The following is a 20,069-nucleotide window of genomic DNA, read 5'->3' on the forward strand; positions in this document are numbered from 1 at the left end:
CACGGAAACTGTGCAGCTTCCTCGTCGCACACAGACACCGATAGGCTGGGCCGTGGCCCGTTATCTGTGACCTGATGAGGGTTGCATTAACATAACTGTGTTTACACATCGCTGTGGGCAGGTTTCCGTAGTGTAGTGGTTATCACGTTCGCCTAACACGCGAAAGGTCCCCGGTTCGAAACCGGGCGGAAACACTAATGACTTTTTTTTTCTTTTCCTATCTTGAAGAAGAAGAAATGCTAGCTAACAGCAGAGCCGTTAGCCATGTAAGTAGTTTGAACGAGGCACGCGCAATCAAAGTGTGCACGCGCAATCAACCCAAAACATTTCAGTGGGACAGACGTGTCGTCATGTTCCAGGGAACCTATCGCCACTGGTGTTTCTTACTGCTGCTTTCACTTCCGTTTACGTGAGTCAGTACACGTTAAACAACAACTCACGAGGCAGTGGTCCACGCGGACTAGTTAATGATGCGAAACGTGTGTATGAATAAAAGCAAACGCCTGTTTCCGCCCGGTTTCGAACCGGGGACCTTTCGCGTGTGAGGCGAACGTGATAACCACTACACTACGGAAACCTCTGCAAGGCTGCTCACAGCGACGCAAAGCGGAGCTTTCGGGTGTGCATAGAGGAGCCTGGGCACATGCCTGTCTGCAGCTTGGAGCTGCTTTACGAAATATGATTGTAGTACAGCTGCTCTGCGTGTGCACAGGGACTGACTCACACACAAAGATCACAGCGAAACCAGAGGCTGGAATCCCTGCACCAACATTAAACATCTTCATCAGCTGAACTGTTTGTGCCCATCAGAATCACTGTCGTGACAGATGTGTGGCACTGCAGGAGCGCAGGCCTCATAAGCCCACAGGTTTGCTCACGAGGACTGCATGGAGGATTCTGTGTACTGTAATTCATTATTATCAGGAAGTCCTAAAAACTCCCTGAAAAGCCTTCAGCTGATCCAAAATGCTGCAGCAAGAGTCCTGACAGGGACTAGAAAGAGAGAGCAGATTTCTCCTGTTTTGGCTTCCTGTTAAATCCAGAATTCAAAATCCTGCTCCTCACATACAAGGTCTTAAATAATCAGGCCCCATCTTATCTTAATGACCTTGTAGTACCATATCACCCTATTAGAGCACTTCGCTCTCGCTCTGCAGGCCTACTTGTTGTTCCTAGAGTATTTAAAAGTAGAATGGGAGGCAGAGCCTTCAGTTTTCAGGCCCCTCTTCTGTGGAACCAGCTTCCAGTTTGGATTCGGGAGACAGACACTATCTCTACTTTCAAGATTAGGCTTCAAACTTTCCTTTTTGATAAAGCATATAGTTAGGGCTGGACCAGGTGACCCTGAATCCTCCCTTAGTTATGTTGCAATAGACGTAGGCTGCCGGGGATTCCCATGATGCACTGAGTGTTTCTTCTTCACTCACTATGTGTTAACAGACCTCTCTGCACTGAATCATATCTGTTATTAACCTCTGTCTCTCTTCCACAGCATGTCTTTATCCTGTCTTCCTTCTCTCACCCCAACCAATCACAGCAGATGGCCCCGCCCCTCCAGGTTTCTTCCTGTTAAAAGGGAGTTTTTCCTTCCCACTGTCACCAAAGTGCGTGTTCATAGGGGGTCATATGATTGTTGGGCTTTTCTCTGTATGTATTATTGTAGGAGCTACTGTGCAATATAAAGCGCCTTGTGGCGACTGTTGTTGTGCTTTGGCGCTGTGTAAATAAAATAAAATCGAATTTAATTCAGTGTCGATTTTTCCTTCATGATGTAGAAAGCTCGGGTTGTGTTTGGTTTGTGGACTTGCCTCGTTTCTGGCCGAATGTGTTCTTTGGGAAACATATTTTCTGTCACCGTGTTAGACCTCCTTCTCTGCTCTCCATCTTCACGGGTGGAGCAGTGAGCAGTGGTTCCTTATCTCTCTGTTAGAGGGACCACGGGATTCGTCCCATCACTTGGGATATTTGCATCCATGTTTCACTGTAAGCTGATATTACAGTTCTCTTTTAATTACAGAAATATGTCAGTATTTGTGCTATAATATATGTTATGTTGCCACCATTATACATTTCTAACTTTCCCCTGCCTTATCCTGTATCAGTTTGTTACGTACTAGCTTACTTTACAGCTAACAGCTAAATAATTAGCACTAAGGACATGCACATAAACATCCAAACAACATGATTTACTTTTACTCCTGCAGATGAAAGTGAAAGCAGGACTCTGAACTTCATGTGTCTGCAGTGCAGATACTTTCACACACACACACACACACACACACACACACACACACTCCGGTCTGACCTGCTATCCCAGTCCTTGCTGTTACATCACAAACAGCAGGAAGCTCCTTATATGGGCGTCAGGATGTCCGCTGCAGCAACAGGAAGCGCCATTTTTGGCCTTCAGCAGCACCGGGATTTTCCTGCAGGGTGCTGCGGTCACAGTCCGATCACACACACACACACACACACACACACACACACACACACACACACAGGGAGGATTTAATGGCAGCGTTCAGTGAAGCTGTCACTGTTTAAGCTTCTGATTCGACCTTTGAACTCTGACCTTTGTCGGATCCACTCAGACTGACAGGAGCTACAAACCTGAGTGAGAATCCCTCGAACAGTGACTTCAGGTTTTGCCTCAGAAACGTTTACGCCACACGTAACTGAGGGTTTCTGACTTTTGTCTCATGTCACATGACCTCCATCAGCTGATGTGAAACACACACACACACACACACACACACACACACCTCCTACAAATTAAAAGCAACAGCAGGGTTCAGACTTTTATTGTTGAAGCTCTTTGAGAGGAAACAGGTGGAGTAGAAAATGTAAACATACAGGCCTACTCAGTAGGCGGAGCACGTGAACGCATGTTCACCAACATGCGTGTAAACAATATGTACAAACTACGGGATTTATATTTACATCACGAGGCGACCTTTGACCCCGCACGGTAAACATTTCTGCAGTCCGATGCTGTCAGTCTGAGGTCAAAGGTCAACACATGCTGGAGCTGTGGGGGGAGGGCAGCTCCGCCTGGGGGCTCGCCATCGGTGAGGAGCAGGAGGGGGAGTAGAGGTGGGGGGACGGCGAGGAGCTGTAGATGTGTGACAACGAGGAGGAGGAGGAGGTGGTGAAGCAGGGGGAGGAGCTGTGTGCGGGGGAGGAGTATGTGGGGGGTGTGGTGATGGTGGCGGTGGAGGCAGAGCTACTGTTGTTTTTGCGCTCGCGCTGCCTCTGGTGGATCTTGGCGTGCCTCTTGCGCTCATCGCTGCGGGCGAACTTACGTCCGCACTCAGCGCAAGCAAACGGCTTCTCGCCGGTGTGAGTGCGGATGTGCGTGGTCAGGTGGTCGCTGCGGCTGAAGCTGCGCATGCAGATGCGGCACTGGAACGGCTTCTGACCCGTGTGCACGCGCACGTGGCGCGTCACCTCGTCGGAGCGGGAGAAGCGGCGGTCGCAGCCTTCAGCGGGGCAGGCGTATGGCCGCTCGTGAGGCGGCGTTTTGCACTGGCGGCCAGCGGCAAACTTCCTGGGTCTGCCAGATTTGGTGAGCTGCGCGTTGTAGGCGGGGCCAGGAGGCTGGATCTGGATCTGCGAGGAGAAGGCTTTGATGGTGGAGAGTGGCGTGAGCGGTGGCGGCTTCTGATCCACGTTTACGCCCGGCTCGGCATCCGAATGCTGCGGCAGAAGGTAGTCCGGCAACATCGTCACCAGCGAGGACGGCTGCAGGCCGAGGCGGGACGCAGCAGCGGCGGGGTAGGCGGGAGGCGGACCCTGCTGCGACGAGAAGGCCAGAGGGGCTGGCTGACAGTCTGTGGCCGGGAGGAGCGGCTCGGCGCCGGCTGAGGTGTAGGTCGGTATCGCCGAGAAGACCGAGGCGATTTCAGCGGAGCCGCAGGTCACCTGGATGGAACTGATGGTCGAATGGGATGGCGATGATGATGTCACTGACGGTGAAGAGACAGGAAGGCTGGAGGCAGTGGGCGGAGCCGCCACGCCGACCAACAGGCTTAGGAGAGACTCCGCCCACAGATTATTGCCGCCACAGGTCGACACAGACGGCTCAAAGGAGAAGCGGCCGCTGTACGCCAGCGAGGGCAGGCGGGGCGTCAGTGGGAGGAGGCTCTGTAGGTCTGGGAGGTCCGAGAGGGAATCTGAGGGGAAGAAGGAGGCGCACGGGTGAGAACACGTCACAGCACACCTGGGAGTCTTATTTATTGGTTCATTAGGAAGCACCCTTTGACCTCCTACGGTGGCCTGATTGGTCCATGAGCTCTGCCATGGTGCAGGAAAGCTCACCTGTGGCTCTCACAGCTGCAGGTGTGAGCCACAGGTGAGCACGAGCTCAGCTTTACTGACAAACATTTAAATCACAATAAAACACTCTCTCGTGCAACTTTGTAATGCGAGCTGCAGCATGCGCGCGCACGCGTGCGACACAGATAAACGGGTGACCGGCTCCTCACCTCCGTACTCTCCGGATTCTCCGCTCAGCTGCCCGGCTCCCTCGGCCCCGGAGGCGGCCAGCAGCAGCATCTGCAACTCCTCCAGCTTCGGGTATCCGTCCAGTGGGGACAGCGGCGGCGGTAGACCGGGTAGCGGCTCCGGCAGCAGAGCCCTTGTGGCCGCCATGTCCCTGCGGGGGGAGCTCCTCGGCTCCCGGAGCTCCTTCGCTGCTGAGCCCCGCGGAGAGGCGCTCTGTCCGGGCGGAAGCTGCCGCTCGCGGGACGCCAACGCTGGAGGTGAGACTCTACCGGAGGGTCACCGGCGCAGGTGAGGCCGCTGCGTCATCAGAGGATGTAAACAACATCAGCTGTTTGTTTCTGGCTGTCGCGAGCGCACAGCCTGAACTCGGTGCTGTCAGGTCCTCTCGGAGGATTCCCGCCTTTATAAAGACTCCTGCGTGACGTAGATTCCCAAATATGGCGGGTCGGAAGCCCATATTTGGTCCGAGCGGGGCGCGTGCTCCCGCGGCCGTCCGCGGTCCCGGCGCCCCTTGTCCCGCGCTTTCAGGAGCGCCCACGGTTCGGCCCGGTCCGGGGCTCGGCCTGGCCGCGTACCCGCCGGACCGAGCTCGAAACGCGGCGCACGGGCGCGCGGCCAGACGCCATGGCCGGAAACCCCGGAGACACGTCACGGCTCCGCGCTGTGTTTGAGGGCTCGAGGTCACGTGGAGCGCTTCCAGCCGCGTCATCACTTCCTCCTGCCTTATTTGGGTGGTTTCCTGTGAGCGCGGCCCCGAGCCGCTCTCACCCGCGTGCACGGCCGGGAACAGCGTGAAAACAAACCGGCACGTGCGACAACAGCGCTCTATGTACGAGGAACGGACAGAACATTAGGAACAGCTCCGTACAGGGAAACGCAGCAGCTGCAGTTCCGCTGGCCGCCAGCAGGGCTCCAGCACACACCTGAGCTGTGTCCGAAGCAGTTCCGGTCTCCGAGCTTACATTTATTTTTTTACAAACACAATAAAACGTTCAGTAAAAACAACCACAGCCCTCACCTGCTGAGGCCCAAAGGCACACCGGCAGTCATTAGAGTCACAGTAGAAAAAACATCTCCACATCTGAGACTTCTAAGAGGAGCGTGGCAGGAGAACAAACCGTCCTACTTTGGCAAAACGTCCTACCGTAAGTAGTTCATGCACATTCCTGCTGTCACAGTAATTCCAGCACAAGTTTAAGTAGGTATGACGGTTTGCCACTTAACTTTGCCCATCAGTACAGAACAGCTGGCACAGGTGAGGATGAACTCAGGTGTCAAGGATGGGTGTTGATGATGTCACAGAGTGTTCACAGGGAGGCGTGGCTTCTCCAGGAGCAGGTCTGTCTTTAATAAACGGCTGGTGTTGCTGCTGCAGGTTTAAACTCACTGAACCTGAAAGTAATGAAACTTCAGCGAGCGCCACCGGGTCACCTGACCATCATTGTTCCAGTCTGTGAAAGATGTCCGGTCACATTCACAGCTCCACATCCAGGTGAGGTCTAAGGGATGTTACCTGTGCAGCAGCAGCCTCTGATTGGTCTGTAAGCTTTGCCTCACTGTTACATTTAAGCTTTAATGACAGCACACAGGCTGAGAGAGGAGGAGCAGGAATAAACAGGTGGGTGCACAGGTAGAGTCACCACCTCAGTTACACAGCCTATGTTAGCAGTTCTGTTAGCACTGCTCTCCCCAGGGCTGAGTGACGAGCACACCTGTGTGGGGTGGGGGACGAGTCTGCCGACAGGGACGAGGTGGAGCGGCTGAAGGCGTGGTGCAGGGACAGCAACCTGCTCCTTAACCAGGGGCGATTCTAGGATCAGAGCTTTGGGGGTGCTGAGCACCCAGAGAGCTGCCCAGCCAGGCAAGATAAACCCGTCTCTGTCAGTCCCTGCATCCTTAAATGTTGTCCCGAGTTGTCTCTGAATGTCTCCTCGGTGCATTTAAACCCCTGTTCCTCCCTGTCCTCATCGTCTGTTGTCTTCGTCTCTGTTATCAGTCATCATAATTTTACCATCTCTGTGCAAGTCTGCAAATTTCTTTATTAAATCATAAGATTCTTAAATTCATCAAGTCTCTCTGTGCCTGGGTCCTCGTCTCAAAACATGACATCAGTGTTTTATACATTTTAACACAATTTAATCCCACATGTGTGAAAGAAAAGCAAAACACTTTTTTAAAGTCTGTAACAAAACCATCAAATCTGATAAAGGTTATTTAAATGCTGCAAAAGAAGAATGGATTGGAAGAAAAATACATATATTAACCTTAATTACTGGAGGAGAATAATGAATGATGTTCATAGTGAGTGAAAAGTAAACTGAGTGCATTTTTTGGACAGAGATTCACTTTTAATGTGTTTGTATAATATAATACAGACACATAAAAACACTCCCAAAACAGAATTATTACAAATAAATTATTACAAAATATTAATAAAAACAATGGATGGAGGCAGCTTTGCCTGTGGTAGCATGTATACAATGTATGAAAACATCTTTACTGCAGATACTAATTTTGTGTTGTAAGATTTATGACTGTCATGCTTTCATAGTGGTGCTTGGGAGAGCTTGACATTTTATCAGGTGGTCCACACTGTAACAAGTGTGAGAAACACTGATAAGTGTGTGTGTGCTTTTGGAAAACATTTAAAGCTGCTGTACAGAATCTTTGAAACAAGCTTAAAACATTTGTAGAAACAGAGCATCTGCTTCTCTTTACAGCTCCTCACTCCACCAGGGCTGTTTGGCTCTTTCTGATAGTGAGCAAATGTGATGCACGTACTGCAGCAGTCATACAGACAACTGGACGGTCCAAAAGTTGGCCGACCTATTACTGGCTGAGGTTTCAGTGGAGTTGTGGCTGAACTGTTGGGATGTTGCTAAAGAGGGTCAAAATGTTTCAACCCAGTTTGTTTTGCAGATTCTGTTTAGCAGCTTTAATACAGGGAGGACACAACTTCCTGACTGTGAGTAAAATCAGGTTTTTCTCTTTGTCAGTTTAACAGTTTCTGCCTGTCACTGCTCCCTGTCTGTTTGCTTACCTGGTTCTTCCTCACCTTGTACTTTCTCCTCATGTTCCCTCTTTCCTCTCTCCCTCTTTGGACTCACAATCATACACAAATAGAGTCAATTAGATGAAAAATTACATTAATATGAAAAAAAATCACTTATAAAAATTCCTCTCAGTGTACTTTCAACCAAAAGGCAAATAACCAAACCACACGAACATCTAATAAAAGATAAATATTGAAACACTGATCCAACATTATTCCTGATTAATGGATCATTTGATTTTACACTTTTACCTGATGTGGCTCCTTTTTTTGAAAAAACTTTCTTATATCCATTATGAACCTGGCTGTCTCTGTACACACACACACACACACACACACACACACACACACACACACACACACACACACACACACACACACACACACACACACACACACACACACACCAGGTGTTCTAAGGTTAATGGGCATTCAGTCAGTTAGCATCCATTTCAAACAGGACAGTGGTAACAACAGCAGCTACAGACAGTGTATAAGTCTTAGATTTTAAACAGGCTGTAAACATTTCAGTGGGAGCAACAGGACGGTCAGATGTGGCTGATTTTACTACAGAGCAGGACGGATTGTAAGGCAGCAAACATCGTCAGGAAACACGTTTCCAACACTGCAGGTTACCTGGTGTAATGTTTTTCCTACCAACTATATAAAGAGTAACTGAAGGTTAAATGCAGCTAACATGTCCTGTTTTAAGCCAGACACTTCCACCTCTGCTCCGCTGCCTCTCAGCCACCATCGCTCTGGCAGCAACGGCGCTAGAGCCAGAGCAGGGGAGAGCTGGAACAAACCATTTTAGGAGGGGGATTTCTATACTTTTGTTGCTAAAATGTTACGTCTCAACCAAGTACTGTATGCTTTTTATATTTTTAGTAGTGTGTCACACAAACAGCAAATATTGTCAAAAAAAAGTAAGAAATCTGTGGGGGTGCTTTGATTCACTTTGGGGCTGAAGCACCTCCAAAATGGGCTACAGTCGCCCCCGTCCTCAACACAACCACGACCAAGGAGGCGGTCGTGGCTTTCAGGAAAAAAGTAACATTAAACCACCTTACATCAGTGATGATGGTGACGGACACGCAAGAGGACACGTCGTGGGGGTGAACACAGCAGAGACTTTATTTCCTGATGTCCTCCTTCTTTTTTTCCCTCAAACCTTTATTTAAACATCAGTACAATACAAAATGGATTTAAACAGTACCACAATAATGGTGTTGTACTTACAAAATGCATGTATGCATAGATAAACAAATACAAGAACAGTATTCAGAAACAACAATATAAATATGTTAGGGGGAAACTGATCAAGCCAAAGAACAAAGTGACTGAAAGATCTTGATTTTTTTCACAAACACCAATAGTTTTATAGCTTTGGGTTAGTGGAGTTCTTAACTGAGTTAAGATACTCTACAAGTTCAAAGGAGAATACATAAAAAGAGGGAGGTCTTCCTAAACATGTGGACTTGTGAATATGAAATTTAGCCATTAAAAGTAACAAGTTAATCATACATCTGTTATCAAAGTTGGATTGTTTTTGGTTTTTGTGCAGAATAAACAAAACATATTTCCAAAACAGTACAAATCCTTTAAATACATTTTCTGAGATAAAAACACATAAACTCTGCCAGAAATCTTGCACAAGGTTACGAAACCAAAGAGATGTGCAGTAGATTTCCTTGGTTTTACAAAAGCTGCAGCTCGTATCAATGTCTAATCTGAATTTGCTTTGAAGATCATCTTTAGAAGGATAAATTCTGTGTATTCATTTATAAGAAATATCTTTAATTTTGTTGGTAATTAAAAACTGATTAGGGAGTCTCCAAACTTCGTTCCACATGATACCATCAGACAGCCGGTTCCAGAAAAAAATGACACATGGTAGCGTGGTTATGGTACTCTGAAATAAAGCTCTGATCGATTTATTGTTGTTGTTAGATTGCTAACAAAAGTTTGTCTGTTTGTATAGGAGATGCCAACGGCCTGTGGAGTGAAGTGATATTAGGTTGATTCTTAAACAGCATACAAACCCCTGATGGTATCAGGCCAAATACTTTTGTATAATCATGACGACTTATAGCTAAACTGAAATGTAAACAACATTCTGCACAGGAGCAAAGCTGGTTGACTAAAACAATGTTATTCCCAAACCAACTATCTAAGAAGAGAGATCTTCTTTTAAATAAAACTTCCTTGTTATTCCAGATATAATAACTGTGTGGACTAAAGTTATGCTTGTAAACAAGAGTCCGTGCTAAAAAAGCTTGACGATGAACAGCAGAGATTTTTAAAGGGATTTTATCAGAATTACAAGTAAGGAAAAATTCACCTAACTTAGCATGAACACAGGTATAGTTTTCCAAATGGAAGATAATTCGATTCTTTAACCAATTTATTTTGAATGTGTTATTTAAAGTGTTTAAATTAACACATTAAGCGTTGACAGAGTTCATAAGAACTGTTTTTTAATGCCGTGTCCTATTTTTCCAGATAAAGTTGAAAAGTAACTTATCAACCTCGTTTATGAGTTTTTTATCAAGGTGCAACCTTCTGCTTCAGTTATTAATACTCTGCCTTTTAACGACAGATCTCTAAAGAGCCACTGATTGAATCTGTGTTTGAGTTTCTCTAGAATAGGAAATGTTGACCTGATGTCCTTCTACAGAGCTGAGACTGGTCAGGGGATCGTCAGCTGATCTTTACTCTGGATGGACGGCAGCGCGGTGTGAGGAGGACTCGTCACAGCGCGCTCATAAGCTGCTCCTGCTGCTGCTGTCAGGCACAGAGACTGAGCAGCTGTAATCCAGTGCAACAGGTCGCAGTCATTCAGGCCAGGGGCAGAGCGTGGGGGGGGGCTTACTGGGCTTAAGCCCGGGTTGTTTTGTCAGAAGCCCGGGGTCTTTTGGAGTGTAATTTTTTCATAGTTAGATGTCTGGCTGACAACTGTATAAAACAAAAAGTACACACAATATTCGAAGCACATAGTGCACACTGTGGGAATTTACGACTGTGCGTGAATCCCCCCTGATATTGGTATGATCCGAGCTCAGGCACTAAGCGACTGAGCGAGGGGGCGGGGCAGCTGCTGCCTGCGAGTGCGCTGTTGGAGAAACGGAGCCAGCCATACTAAGGAGAGCTTAAGTTTGACCAGGTACCAAAGCAAATCATTCGTACCGTACAAATAATGTAAATATGACGGTGCATCACGAAAGATTGATATCAAACTGATCACTTGACCCATGTTACGTTACTCGCTCTTCGAGTGAATCAACAAATGGCGAAATGAAAAGCCGAACAACAACAATGCTGTTTCTTTAGAGAGTCTTAGCTCACGTGTGTTTATTTCATATTTTCAGTTCTTACCCTCCCCGACTAAATCGGTTTCAGTTATGTACTGAAACATAAGAATGGACATTAGAGGCTTCTTTCAAAGAAAAAACTCAGGTAAATGTTATTTTATATATTATGCTTTGTATGTTGTTCAGTATATTTCTGTGCAAAACAAGAGGAACTTCAGTACACAGCAGGATATTCACATTTGTAACCAGATATTTACACTTTAGGGAGAAAACATAAAACATTTTTACTGTACAACATCAATTTAGAGTAAACTTTTGTTTTAGATAAATATTGAAATATATTTTGAATTAGTTAAATGTCAGAATAAAGAGAGACAGAGCTGTCTGTTTTTTATCACTTTGATCAAATGTAGGAGTACATGTACACTAAGTTTATTGTTAATTAATAAGAAACTCCAGACGATTCCATTCTGAGCTGAAGAAGCTTCTGATTGGTTGGTAGAGTCCATGTGAGTAAACTGGTGGCACAGCTGTGGATGCATATAAGGCAAAACACAGAGCCTGTTTCTGTGACATGGGAACATCAAGAGATGTCAACCAAACACCAGGAAAAGAACTGTGGAGCTCCATAAGTGTGGCTCAGTTTGAATACAATTTGGTGCCATTTACAATTAAGAAATACAGACAGTTTCTGTCTTTACTCTTAAAGTTAACAAATATGTTTTTATATTTATCTAAAAAATAAACATTTAGTCTGATTTGATGTTACAATTAAAAAAGTGTTTTTATCTGAAGAGTAAATATCTGGTTTCAACTGTATATTTGATGGTGTTGGTGTTTGGCTTAATTGTCAGCACAGAGAGGGAACAAGAGCAGGTGAGACACACCTGTTAGTCACATGGTTGTTTGCCAAAACTCATCAGAACATGTATCCAGTACCGAGTGTAACTTTTTAGATTCCACTTGTTACTTTACATACTTTGTTACATTCTATATATATTAAGTTATGCAGCTTGTTTGCACAACAAGGCTAAATAATTATATAAACGTTTCTGAATCTAAATATTGTACTTTGGTAGAATTAAACAATAAGTGTAGTGCAGGTCTATGATGATTTTTAGTGCTACTATCATCTAGTTCTGATTCTGGTTCTGTCTTGGTTAAGTCCTCAGTAGTCCTGATTTTGAACTGTTGTAGTCCTGTTTTAATTCCGGATCAGTTCTGGGTCTGGTTGAATTGGGGTTTAGTCCTCGTGTCTTGATACAGCCCTGACCTTGTTCTGACTAGTTTAAGGTGTCCTGCACATGTGATATATATTTTTCCGTATATGAAGTCATTCTTTTTTGAACAAAACTCAAAACAGAGCCAATCAATCTTTCAGTCATTTTACCCCCCCCCCCCCAAAAAAAAAAAATCCCACATGCATACCACCCTTTAGGGCTGAGCCCCGGGTGTTTCAAATGTCTGGCTCCGCCTCTGATTCAGACGTCGGCTCAGACTCGGGTGTTTCAGCTGTTTCCGGTCGTTCGGTTTTAGAACAACTTAAATTTCAATTCTTCTTCTGCTGAAATATCTGCAAACAGCTGACGGCTGTCACGTGACCCCGGCTGACGCCGTTGCTATGGTGACGGATCGCAAACGCGGAGGTCACAGTCGCGGGTCTGCAGCGGCTCTCCTGAACGGTAAGACCGGAAGTGTCTGACCTTCACCTGCGCCCACGTTAACGGGAAACCGGGGCGACGTCACTGCGCGCGGTGCAGATCAAAGAGCCGCTCGGCTGGCTTTGAGTTAAATATAATTACATTTGGAAACGAGGGTCCACGAGCTGTGATCAGACACGCGCTGCTGCTGTTGCCTAGCAACGGTGCCAACAGCCGGAGACGCTCAGGACAGAAACTTACTGCAGAAGCCTGAGTGTGGCAAGCAGGTGTGGGCGGGGTCACCTGTGAGGGTTTACCTGAGACAGGAGGACCCGTCGATGGCCTCCAGGGGCAGCCAGTCGTGTTGTGGGCGGTGTTAATGACTAAGCTGGGCCTCAGTCACATATATGATCATTCTGATCATCCATCAGTATTTTTATATCTATGAAAGCGAAGCTGACACTGTGAGACTTCATCAGAGGTGTGAGCGTCACAGCAGAGGCCTTTGAGTCAAAGTAACAGGATCAAACAGACACACATGAAGCAGAGTTTCCTGTCCTGGCTGTTTATAGCAAATAACCTTAAAATATTCTGCAGTAGAACAAAAACTGAAGAGCTGGAAGGAAAGCAGCAAAAGTCAAAGTGAATTCATGACGATGTTTATGTGAAGTGTCGTTTGGATCTTCTTCTGCTGCTGGTTCGGTCAGTTTTGGTCTGAGAGACAAACCTGCAGCTCAGACTCCAGCGCAATAAAAGACGTAAACACGAAGCGCGGACGCATCACAATCTGCGGCTGTCGGCTGACGTGCGCTTTGTGTTTACGTCTTTGTGCAGAATCTGCTCTGGTTTGCTGTTTTAGCTGTTTGGTGTTTGTTGAAATTTTGTGAGCTTTAACCTGAGATTCTGGAAAATCGTTAATCCAAACCCAGCCCTGAGTACAAACAGCAGGCAGGAGGAGCACGCTCTCCACCGAGGAGGGGAGAAGGTCAGCAGCAGCTCCTGGTCCAGGTTCTTCTTCCTCAGGACACGGAGGAGGTGCAGCTGCTGCTGGCCTTCTTTACCAGGGTGATGGTGGTGTGGCTGCACAGAAACCTGAAGGTGGAGTAAAAGTAAAGTAAAATTTTATTTATATAGCACCTTTCAAGATAAGATCACAAAGTGCTTCACAGAAGCAGAAATGGACATACAACCTCAAACAAACGAAATCAACCAAAAGCAAGTTTAAACAGATACGTTTCTAACTGCTTTTTAAAAGAGACGAGTCCACAGATCAAAGGGAGCCACTGACGCTCTGTCACCTTCTGTTTTTAGCCTTGTGTGCTGGACAGCCAGCAAGCTGGTCGCATGCTGGGGCGATGAAGAAGCTCACTGATGTAAGCTGGAGCTACACCGTGCAGGGCCCTGTAGTCATGATTAGGGAAGGAGATGAACCTGTCAACGAGTTTTTCTCCACAAACGCTCTGCTTTACGACAGACACGCTTTAAACAGTGAATGCTGTCGTTTGTCCAGGGAGAGGGTTTTCACACAGGGGCTAGTGTAGCTTTAACGGGGCCAATATGATCTCAAATAGAAAGACAACAATTATTAAAAACATTTGTTAATAAATCAACATCGTTAGAAGCAGGCAGAACCAAATGAAAAACATCAGAAAAGTTAGCAGTCGTAGAGGAATTTAAGGTGCGCGAGCTAAAAACATGACGAACAGGAGAAGGAGGCAAATAAATAGATGGGTTAAAAATGATACGAGGATGGTCCGACATAAAACGAGGTCCAGAGAGTGTCCTTTGGTGTGAGTGGGGCCGGACACATGCTGTGGGAAATGAAGAGTCCATGATGCTAAGAAAACCTCTGGCAGGTCAGCGTCATCGTCATGTTGCATGTTAAAACCCCCAATTATTAACGACGTGGACAGCTTCAAGATGGGAGATAAAAAGTCACTGAACTCCTTTAAAGATGGACTGCGGCATTGAGGAGACTGAACACAAGGAAAGCGGCGGGGCCAGACGGCATCACCGGCCGTCTGCTGCGCTGCTGTGCTGACCAGCTAGCAGGTGTGTTCACTTACATCTTCAACGAGTCCCTGGCGAAGTCTGTGGTCCCCACATGCTTCAAAAGATCCACCATCATCCCTGTGCCCAAGAACAGCAAACCCTCATCCCTGAACGATTCCCGGCCAGTTGCACTGACCTCGGTAGTAATGAAGGTGTTTGAGAGGCTGCTGAAAAACATCATCTCCTCCTCCATCCCAGACACCACAGATCTGCTGCAGTTCGCCTACAGATCCAACAGATCCACAGAGGATGCCATCGCCCACGTCCTACACACCACTCTCAGCCACGTGGGCAAGAAACAGGGTAACTATGTGCGAATGCTGTTTGTTGATTACAGTTCAGCGTTTAACACAATAGTGCCCTGCAGACTGTTCACAAAGCTCAGGGATCTGGGACTTAACAGCCGTCTGTGTGCATGGGTGTTGGACTTCCTCACTGGCAGAACTCAGGTGGTGAGGGTGGGCAGGTGCTTCTCCAACAGCATCACCATCAACACAGGAGCACCTCAGGGATGTGTCCTCTCGCCACTGCTCTACTCCCTCTACACTTCAGACTGTGTGGCCACCCATGGCTCCAACACCATTGTGAAGTTTGCTGACGACACAGTGGTGTTGGGTGCCATCTCCAACAACGATGAGGCGGCCTACATGGATGAAGTGAAGAATCTGGCATCGTGGTGCCAGGACAACCACCTCCAGCTGAACGTCAGCAAGACCAAGGAGCTGGTGGTGGACTTCAGAAGGGGTCAGCACAGAGACTACAAGCCCATCATCATCAATGGAGCTCCAGTGGAGAGGGTGCAGTCCTTCAAGTATCTTGGTGTCCACATCTCCTCAGACCTGACATGGGCTGCCCACATTCAGGTCCAGACCAAAAAGGCTAGGCAGCGCCTGTATCACCTACGACAACTGAGGAAGTTCAGGGTCTCTCCAAAGATCCTCAGGATTTTCTATACAGGCGCTGTGGAGAGCATCCTCACACAGAACATGACATCGTGGTTTGGGAACAGCTGTGTGAAGGACCAAAAAGCTCTCCAGAGAGTGATCCGTACAGCAGAACGCTGCTGCAGGATTGCTCTCCCCCCGCTTCAGGACACCTACACCAGGAGATGCCGGACTAGAGCAGCGCAGACACTGAAGGACCCGTCCCATCCTGGCAACAAACTGTTCCAACTTCTGCAATCTGGTAGAAGGTTCCGCATCTTCCGGGCAAGGACAGAGAGACTCAAGAGGAGCTTCTATCCCCAAGCCATCCGTGCCCTAAACACACACACCCGCCCTCTCACATCATCTATAATTGACTGAGACAGGACTCTTCCAGACACTAAACCAAGGAACAATGTACATTTCAATTCCTTTAATTTTAAATATGTTTATATTGTCTATCCTGTAAAATAGTCAGATGTCTATTCATATTAATGTACAGAATTCACCTGCTTGCTGCTACTACTGCACATTCACCCAATGTATATACTATATATATATATATAATGTTTTTTCCTCTACACCCCCCCCCCCCCCCCCATTTTTGCACATGTCGAGGAGTGTGTCAGGCTACATTTCACTGTGTGTTATACTTGTATAACTATGCATGTGACAAATAAAGAACCTTGAACCTTCTGACTGAAACACCACACGTGCAGCAGCCGGCGTGCTAACAGGACAGAGGCTACTTCCATCTTTTATATACAAGCTGGTTTGGGGTCAGGTGGTAACTCTGAAAGGAGGAGCTTAAACCCGATGAGCTCATGTTTGCAAGTCTTATTTCTCACAAATACCCGTAGGAGCTAACATCCTTCTCCACCTGCTGTCCTCTCAGCGTGACGAGGAGGCATCATGCCAAAGAAGATGAAGAAGAGCGTGGGGAAGTCTGACGAGGAGAGACAGGTGCACCTGCAGCAGCGCGCTCAGGCTGAGGAGGAGCTGAAGAAGAAGAAGGAGGAGACGCTCGGCCTGTTCCTGAAGGTGACACAGAGGGAACACCTGGATCACTGTAGGGGGCGTGGCCTCTTTGACTTTCTGCTGCTGGCTCTTGTTGAACGCCTCACACTGTGTGTGTGTGTGTGTGTGTGTGTGTGTGTGTGTGTGTGTGTGTGTGTGTGTGTGTGTGTGTGTGTTGTAGGACAAGCTGCAGAAGGAGCAGAGGAACACTGCTGTGAACCTGCTGAAGCTCCACGACGGCTGGAGGGCAATCCTCCGCCAGACCAGGGATGCCGAGCTGCGCCATGACATCATCGTGCTCCAGCAGACGTTTGAGAGGACGCTGGACGACCTGGACAGCATCGTCCAGGTGCTCCGCCCCTCGCCTGTGCTCACCCCGCCTCCCACACTCGTCTTACCCCGCTGACCAGACTCCTGCCCGTTTGTGTTGCAGAAGCTGGTGGGCGACGTGCAGGAGACGGAGCGCCAGGAGGCGCACATGCAGCGCTGCCACCTGCACCACATGGAGGCGCTGTGGGCGCTGCAGGCCGCACGGCTACAGGGTCTGCAGCAGCAGTGGGAGCGTGCCCTGGAGGACGTCAGCGCCAGCGTCAGCTCTCAGAGGTGAGTCGTATGCTCCGCTCGCTCACCTGCCGTCAGCGCCTCCTCCAAGCCTGTGAGCTAAAGTCAGAGTCACATGATCCTGTGGCCTGAAGCCGGTGGAGCTGTGTTGACCTCTGAACCTGTGTGGCGTTTCAGGCAGCAGATGTTGGAGCAGTCTCAGCAGCAGGAGATCCAGCTGCAGGAGCTGACCCTGACGGCGGAGTTGCACAACACGGACGCCATGAATGACATCAGGATGCTGCTCGAGGACACGCTGGCGATGTACACGTGCTCTCTGGAGGAGCAGGTATGGCGCCGGCCCATGGTCTCCCTCTACCTCTCAGGCCCGTTCGGCTGCGCTGACCCCCTCTCTGTGCACAGGTGGCTGCTCTGGAGGGCAGGGAGGAGGTGAGTGACGCCACCCAGACGAGCTTAGAGCACCTGCAGAAAAGTATCGTCAAGGTAACGCAGCTCGAGAAGCAGCTCGCAGACAACCAGAAGAAGATCAGCGAAGACTTGAAGACCACCAAGAAGCTGGAGGTCAGTGCGCTCACAACACCTCCACCTGTCTCTGAGCTCCGCTCATACGTACAGGTGTGTCACAGGTGTGTCACATCCACAGTCAGCTGACCCGGGTGAGCCAAACACAGTCCTGGAAACGAATTATCAGTCATTCAGGCCACGCCCCCTAATAAATACCTTAAGTCCTAATATGATGCCTGCAGCTGTTTGAAGGAGGAGTTTGTGTGTAAACTGTAAACGTGTTCGTTTTAACACGCACTCACTGTGCTCGCTCACTTCCTGTCAGGACGCCGTCCGCAGGCTGAGGGAGAAGATGATCTCCAACAGGGCAGAAAACAGCTCGCTGGAAGAGGACCTGACCGCCACCATAAAGGAGCTCAACTGCAGGTCTCACGCACTCCAGGACCACCTGACCCAGTCCCACACGGCGGCGAGGAAGAGGCTCACCGAGCTTATCGTCCAGGGTGACGCCGCTGCCAAGAACCTGCAGGCCGTCGTCACCAAGGTGAAGCCCGCCTCACCTGTCTGCATCACCTGTCGGAACTGCTTCTCACCCTCCGTGTGCTCCGCTGTTTCAGGGCGAGAGGGTTCTACGGGCCGCGGACATCTGCCACCGGCTGGAGACGCAACACGACACGTTACTGACATCATCATCATCACGACGCACAGACGAGTGCCAACAGGACACGCCAGCAAAGGTAGGCTCCGCCTTCCCCAACCTGTATCCTTTTAGTTTAACTTTAGCGAGCTCCCAGGTGGGTGTGCAGCTTCTAAAACAAGCACAGTGCCAGGAAGCTCCTCCCCCACAGGTACAATATGGCCTGCAGACAGTTGTCAGCTCACCTGTCCATCTGTCTGCAGGACGTCTGTAGGTTCCCGGAACTGCAGCAGCTGCGGCGGAGCAGCAGCAGCGCTGTGCTGCAGCGTGAAGCTCTGAGGAAGCACAGCAAGGACCTGAGGCGTGAGAACGAACAGCTGCAGCTTTTGCTGCGTCAGCATGACCACCACGCCCACTTGCCCCCGCTCCACGTGGCCCGAGCTCCAACCACCACCAGCACCACACCTGCTGCGAGGGGTAGGAGCCACGTCACGGTCATCGAAGCTGCCCACGCCGTCTTGAAGCATTGACTAATTAAAATGTGTTCGCCATGACGACCAGCAGGACGACTCTTGATGTGCTTTGAGCTTTCTTGCTAAAGGGGCGTGTCCATATAGGAGGGACCGGCCTGCAGTATACTTGAGTACTTTTAGTCGAGTATTGTGTGAAAGTCTTTGTATGTTCTCCAGTTTCCAAGTGTTTGCTGCTCTGATTGAACTTCTCGGCTCGGCATTAGCTCGCTCTACAGACAAGCTTTGTTTTGGGTGAGGAACAGAAATCTGTGCAAAGCCTTTTTGTACACTCCCACCACCAGGGGGCAGAGCTTCACCAGGAAGTAGCCGCTCACCTGTTAGCATCCAGGTACCAGCTTGGATAAACAGGAAGTATAAACAGCATGATATAACTTCCGTAAACTTTTCCTGACGAGGTTTTGGTCTCAGCTGCTCTCTTTGGGGGTCTTCGGGTCGTGGCTGCTGGTCGGCCCCACAGGTGTGGCTCTGAATAACATCCAGCAGGTAGCGCCACATACGGCGAATTAAACACACAGAAAAGAAGAGAGAAAAACATGACCGTGAGGAAAAACAACTTTAAAAAGGTGAGCTTAGCAAAGGTGACTCACTGACCTGAATACCTGAAGTGACCCTCACCTGGTTACCGCTGCTAACGCCCATCAGGGCCTGGCAGGTGAGGGAAACGTGATCTGCAGATCTTTTCATGGTTTGTGGTGTCGGGTTTATTTCTCATCAGATGTTCTGACTGTGATGGAGGGTGGAGAAGTCACAGGAACTGTTTCTGCTGTGAGCCAAGCTGTTCACCAGCTAATGTTTGCAGGTGAACAGCGCCCCCAATGGACAGCACAAAGAAGTGTTTGAGGCCAGCAAACCAAATCCTCTTCCTGCATTTAGACTTGTTTTTAATGAAAGTGTGTGACTGAGGAATACATGAAATCTTCTTATTTGCTGTGTTTATATAACATCTGAATAAATGTACAAGAAAACCGAAGGAGCCAGCGGGGGGATTTATTTATTAACTGCTTATTTTCAGTATTTATTACTGCATCGTCCATTATATATTCTTTTATTTTCATATTCAAATAATACTTTATTTGCTTTTTTGGGTACTTTTCCATATTTTTTAAATTTAGCTTTATTTTATTTTACAACTTGTTATAATTAATTCCCCGTGTGTCATAGTAATATTTAATACAACAAATCTAAATAATTTGAAATATAAATTCTTTATTTAAATAAATCATTTAAATTCCATAATTTTATTTACAGAGTGCTGAGTCACAGCAACAGCGGTGCTTCAGACTGTGAGCCCACAGTTACAATTATCCACGCAGTGAGTTAATTACCTCATGTCTTA

General features: G+C 48.1%; 2 protein-coding genes and 2 non-coding genes across 5 annotated transcripts; 2 read left to right on the plus strand and 2 right to left on the minus strand.

Moving 5' to 3' along the window:
* Positions 1–121: 121 nt before the first annotated feature.
* Positions 122–194, plus strand: trnav-aac. Its single transcript has one exon. It is a non-coding gene; the product is annotated as a tRNA-Val (tRNA).
* Positions 195–504: 310 nt separating this feature from the next.
* trnav-cac lies at positions 505–577 on the minus strand. Its single transcript has one exon. It is a non-coding gene; the product is annotated as a tRNA-Val (tRNA).
* A 2,208-nt stretch (positions 578–2,785) lies between these two features.
* LOC120730624 (early growth response protein 1-like) lies at positions 2,786–4,876 on the minus strand. The gene is made up of 2 exons (XM_040027050.1): positions 4,485–4,876; positions 2,786–4,172 (listed from the first exon to the last, which is right to left on the minus strand). The coding sequence occupies exons 1-2, from the start codon at positions 4,648–4,650 to the stop codon at positions 3,013–3,015; spliced, it is 1,326 nt and encodes a 441-aa protein (XP_039882984.1). The 5' UTR covers positions 4,651–4,876; the 3' UTR covers positions 2,786–3,012.
* A 1,387-nt stretch (positions 4,877–6,263) lies between these two features.
* On the plus strand, positions 6,264–19,703 carry ccdc65 (coiled-coil domain containing 65). Of its 2 annotated transcripts, XM_040027049.1 has the most exons (11): positions 6,264–6,274; positions 13,764–13,767; positions 16,377–16,522; positions 16,680–16,847; positions 16,932–17,101; positions 17,237–17,387; positions 17,462–17,620; positions 17,889–18,107; positions 18,181–18,300; positions 18,464–19,296; positions 19,449–19,703. In XM_040027049.1, exons 3-10 carry the CDS (start codon positions 16,394–16,396, stop codon positions 18,728–18,730), a joined length of 1,383 nt encoding a protein of 460 aa, XP_039882983.1. In that variant the 5' UTR covers positions 6,264–6,274; positions 13,764–13,767; positions 16,377–16,393; the 3' UTR covers positions 18,731–19,296; positions 19,449–19,703. The 2 variants fall into 2 exon arrangements, with proteins under 2 accessions (XP_039882983.1, XP_039882982.1); XM_040027048.1 differs by lacking the exons at positions 6,264–6,274; positions 13,764–13,767 and adding an exon at positions 12,425–12,548.
* The last annotated feature ends 366 nt before the right edge of the window (positions 19,704–20,069 follow it).

The sequence above is a fragment of the Simochromis diagramma genome, unplaced genomic scaffold, assembly GCF_900408965.1.
Source record: "Simochromis diagramma unplaced genomic scaffold, fSimDia1.1 OVJJ01000773.1, whole genome shotgun sequence".
Taxonomy (NCBI): domain Eukaryota; kingdom Metazoa; phylum Chordata; class Actinopteri; order Cichliformes; family Cichlidae; genus Simochromis; species Simochromis diagramma.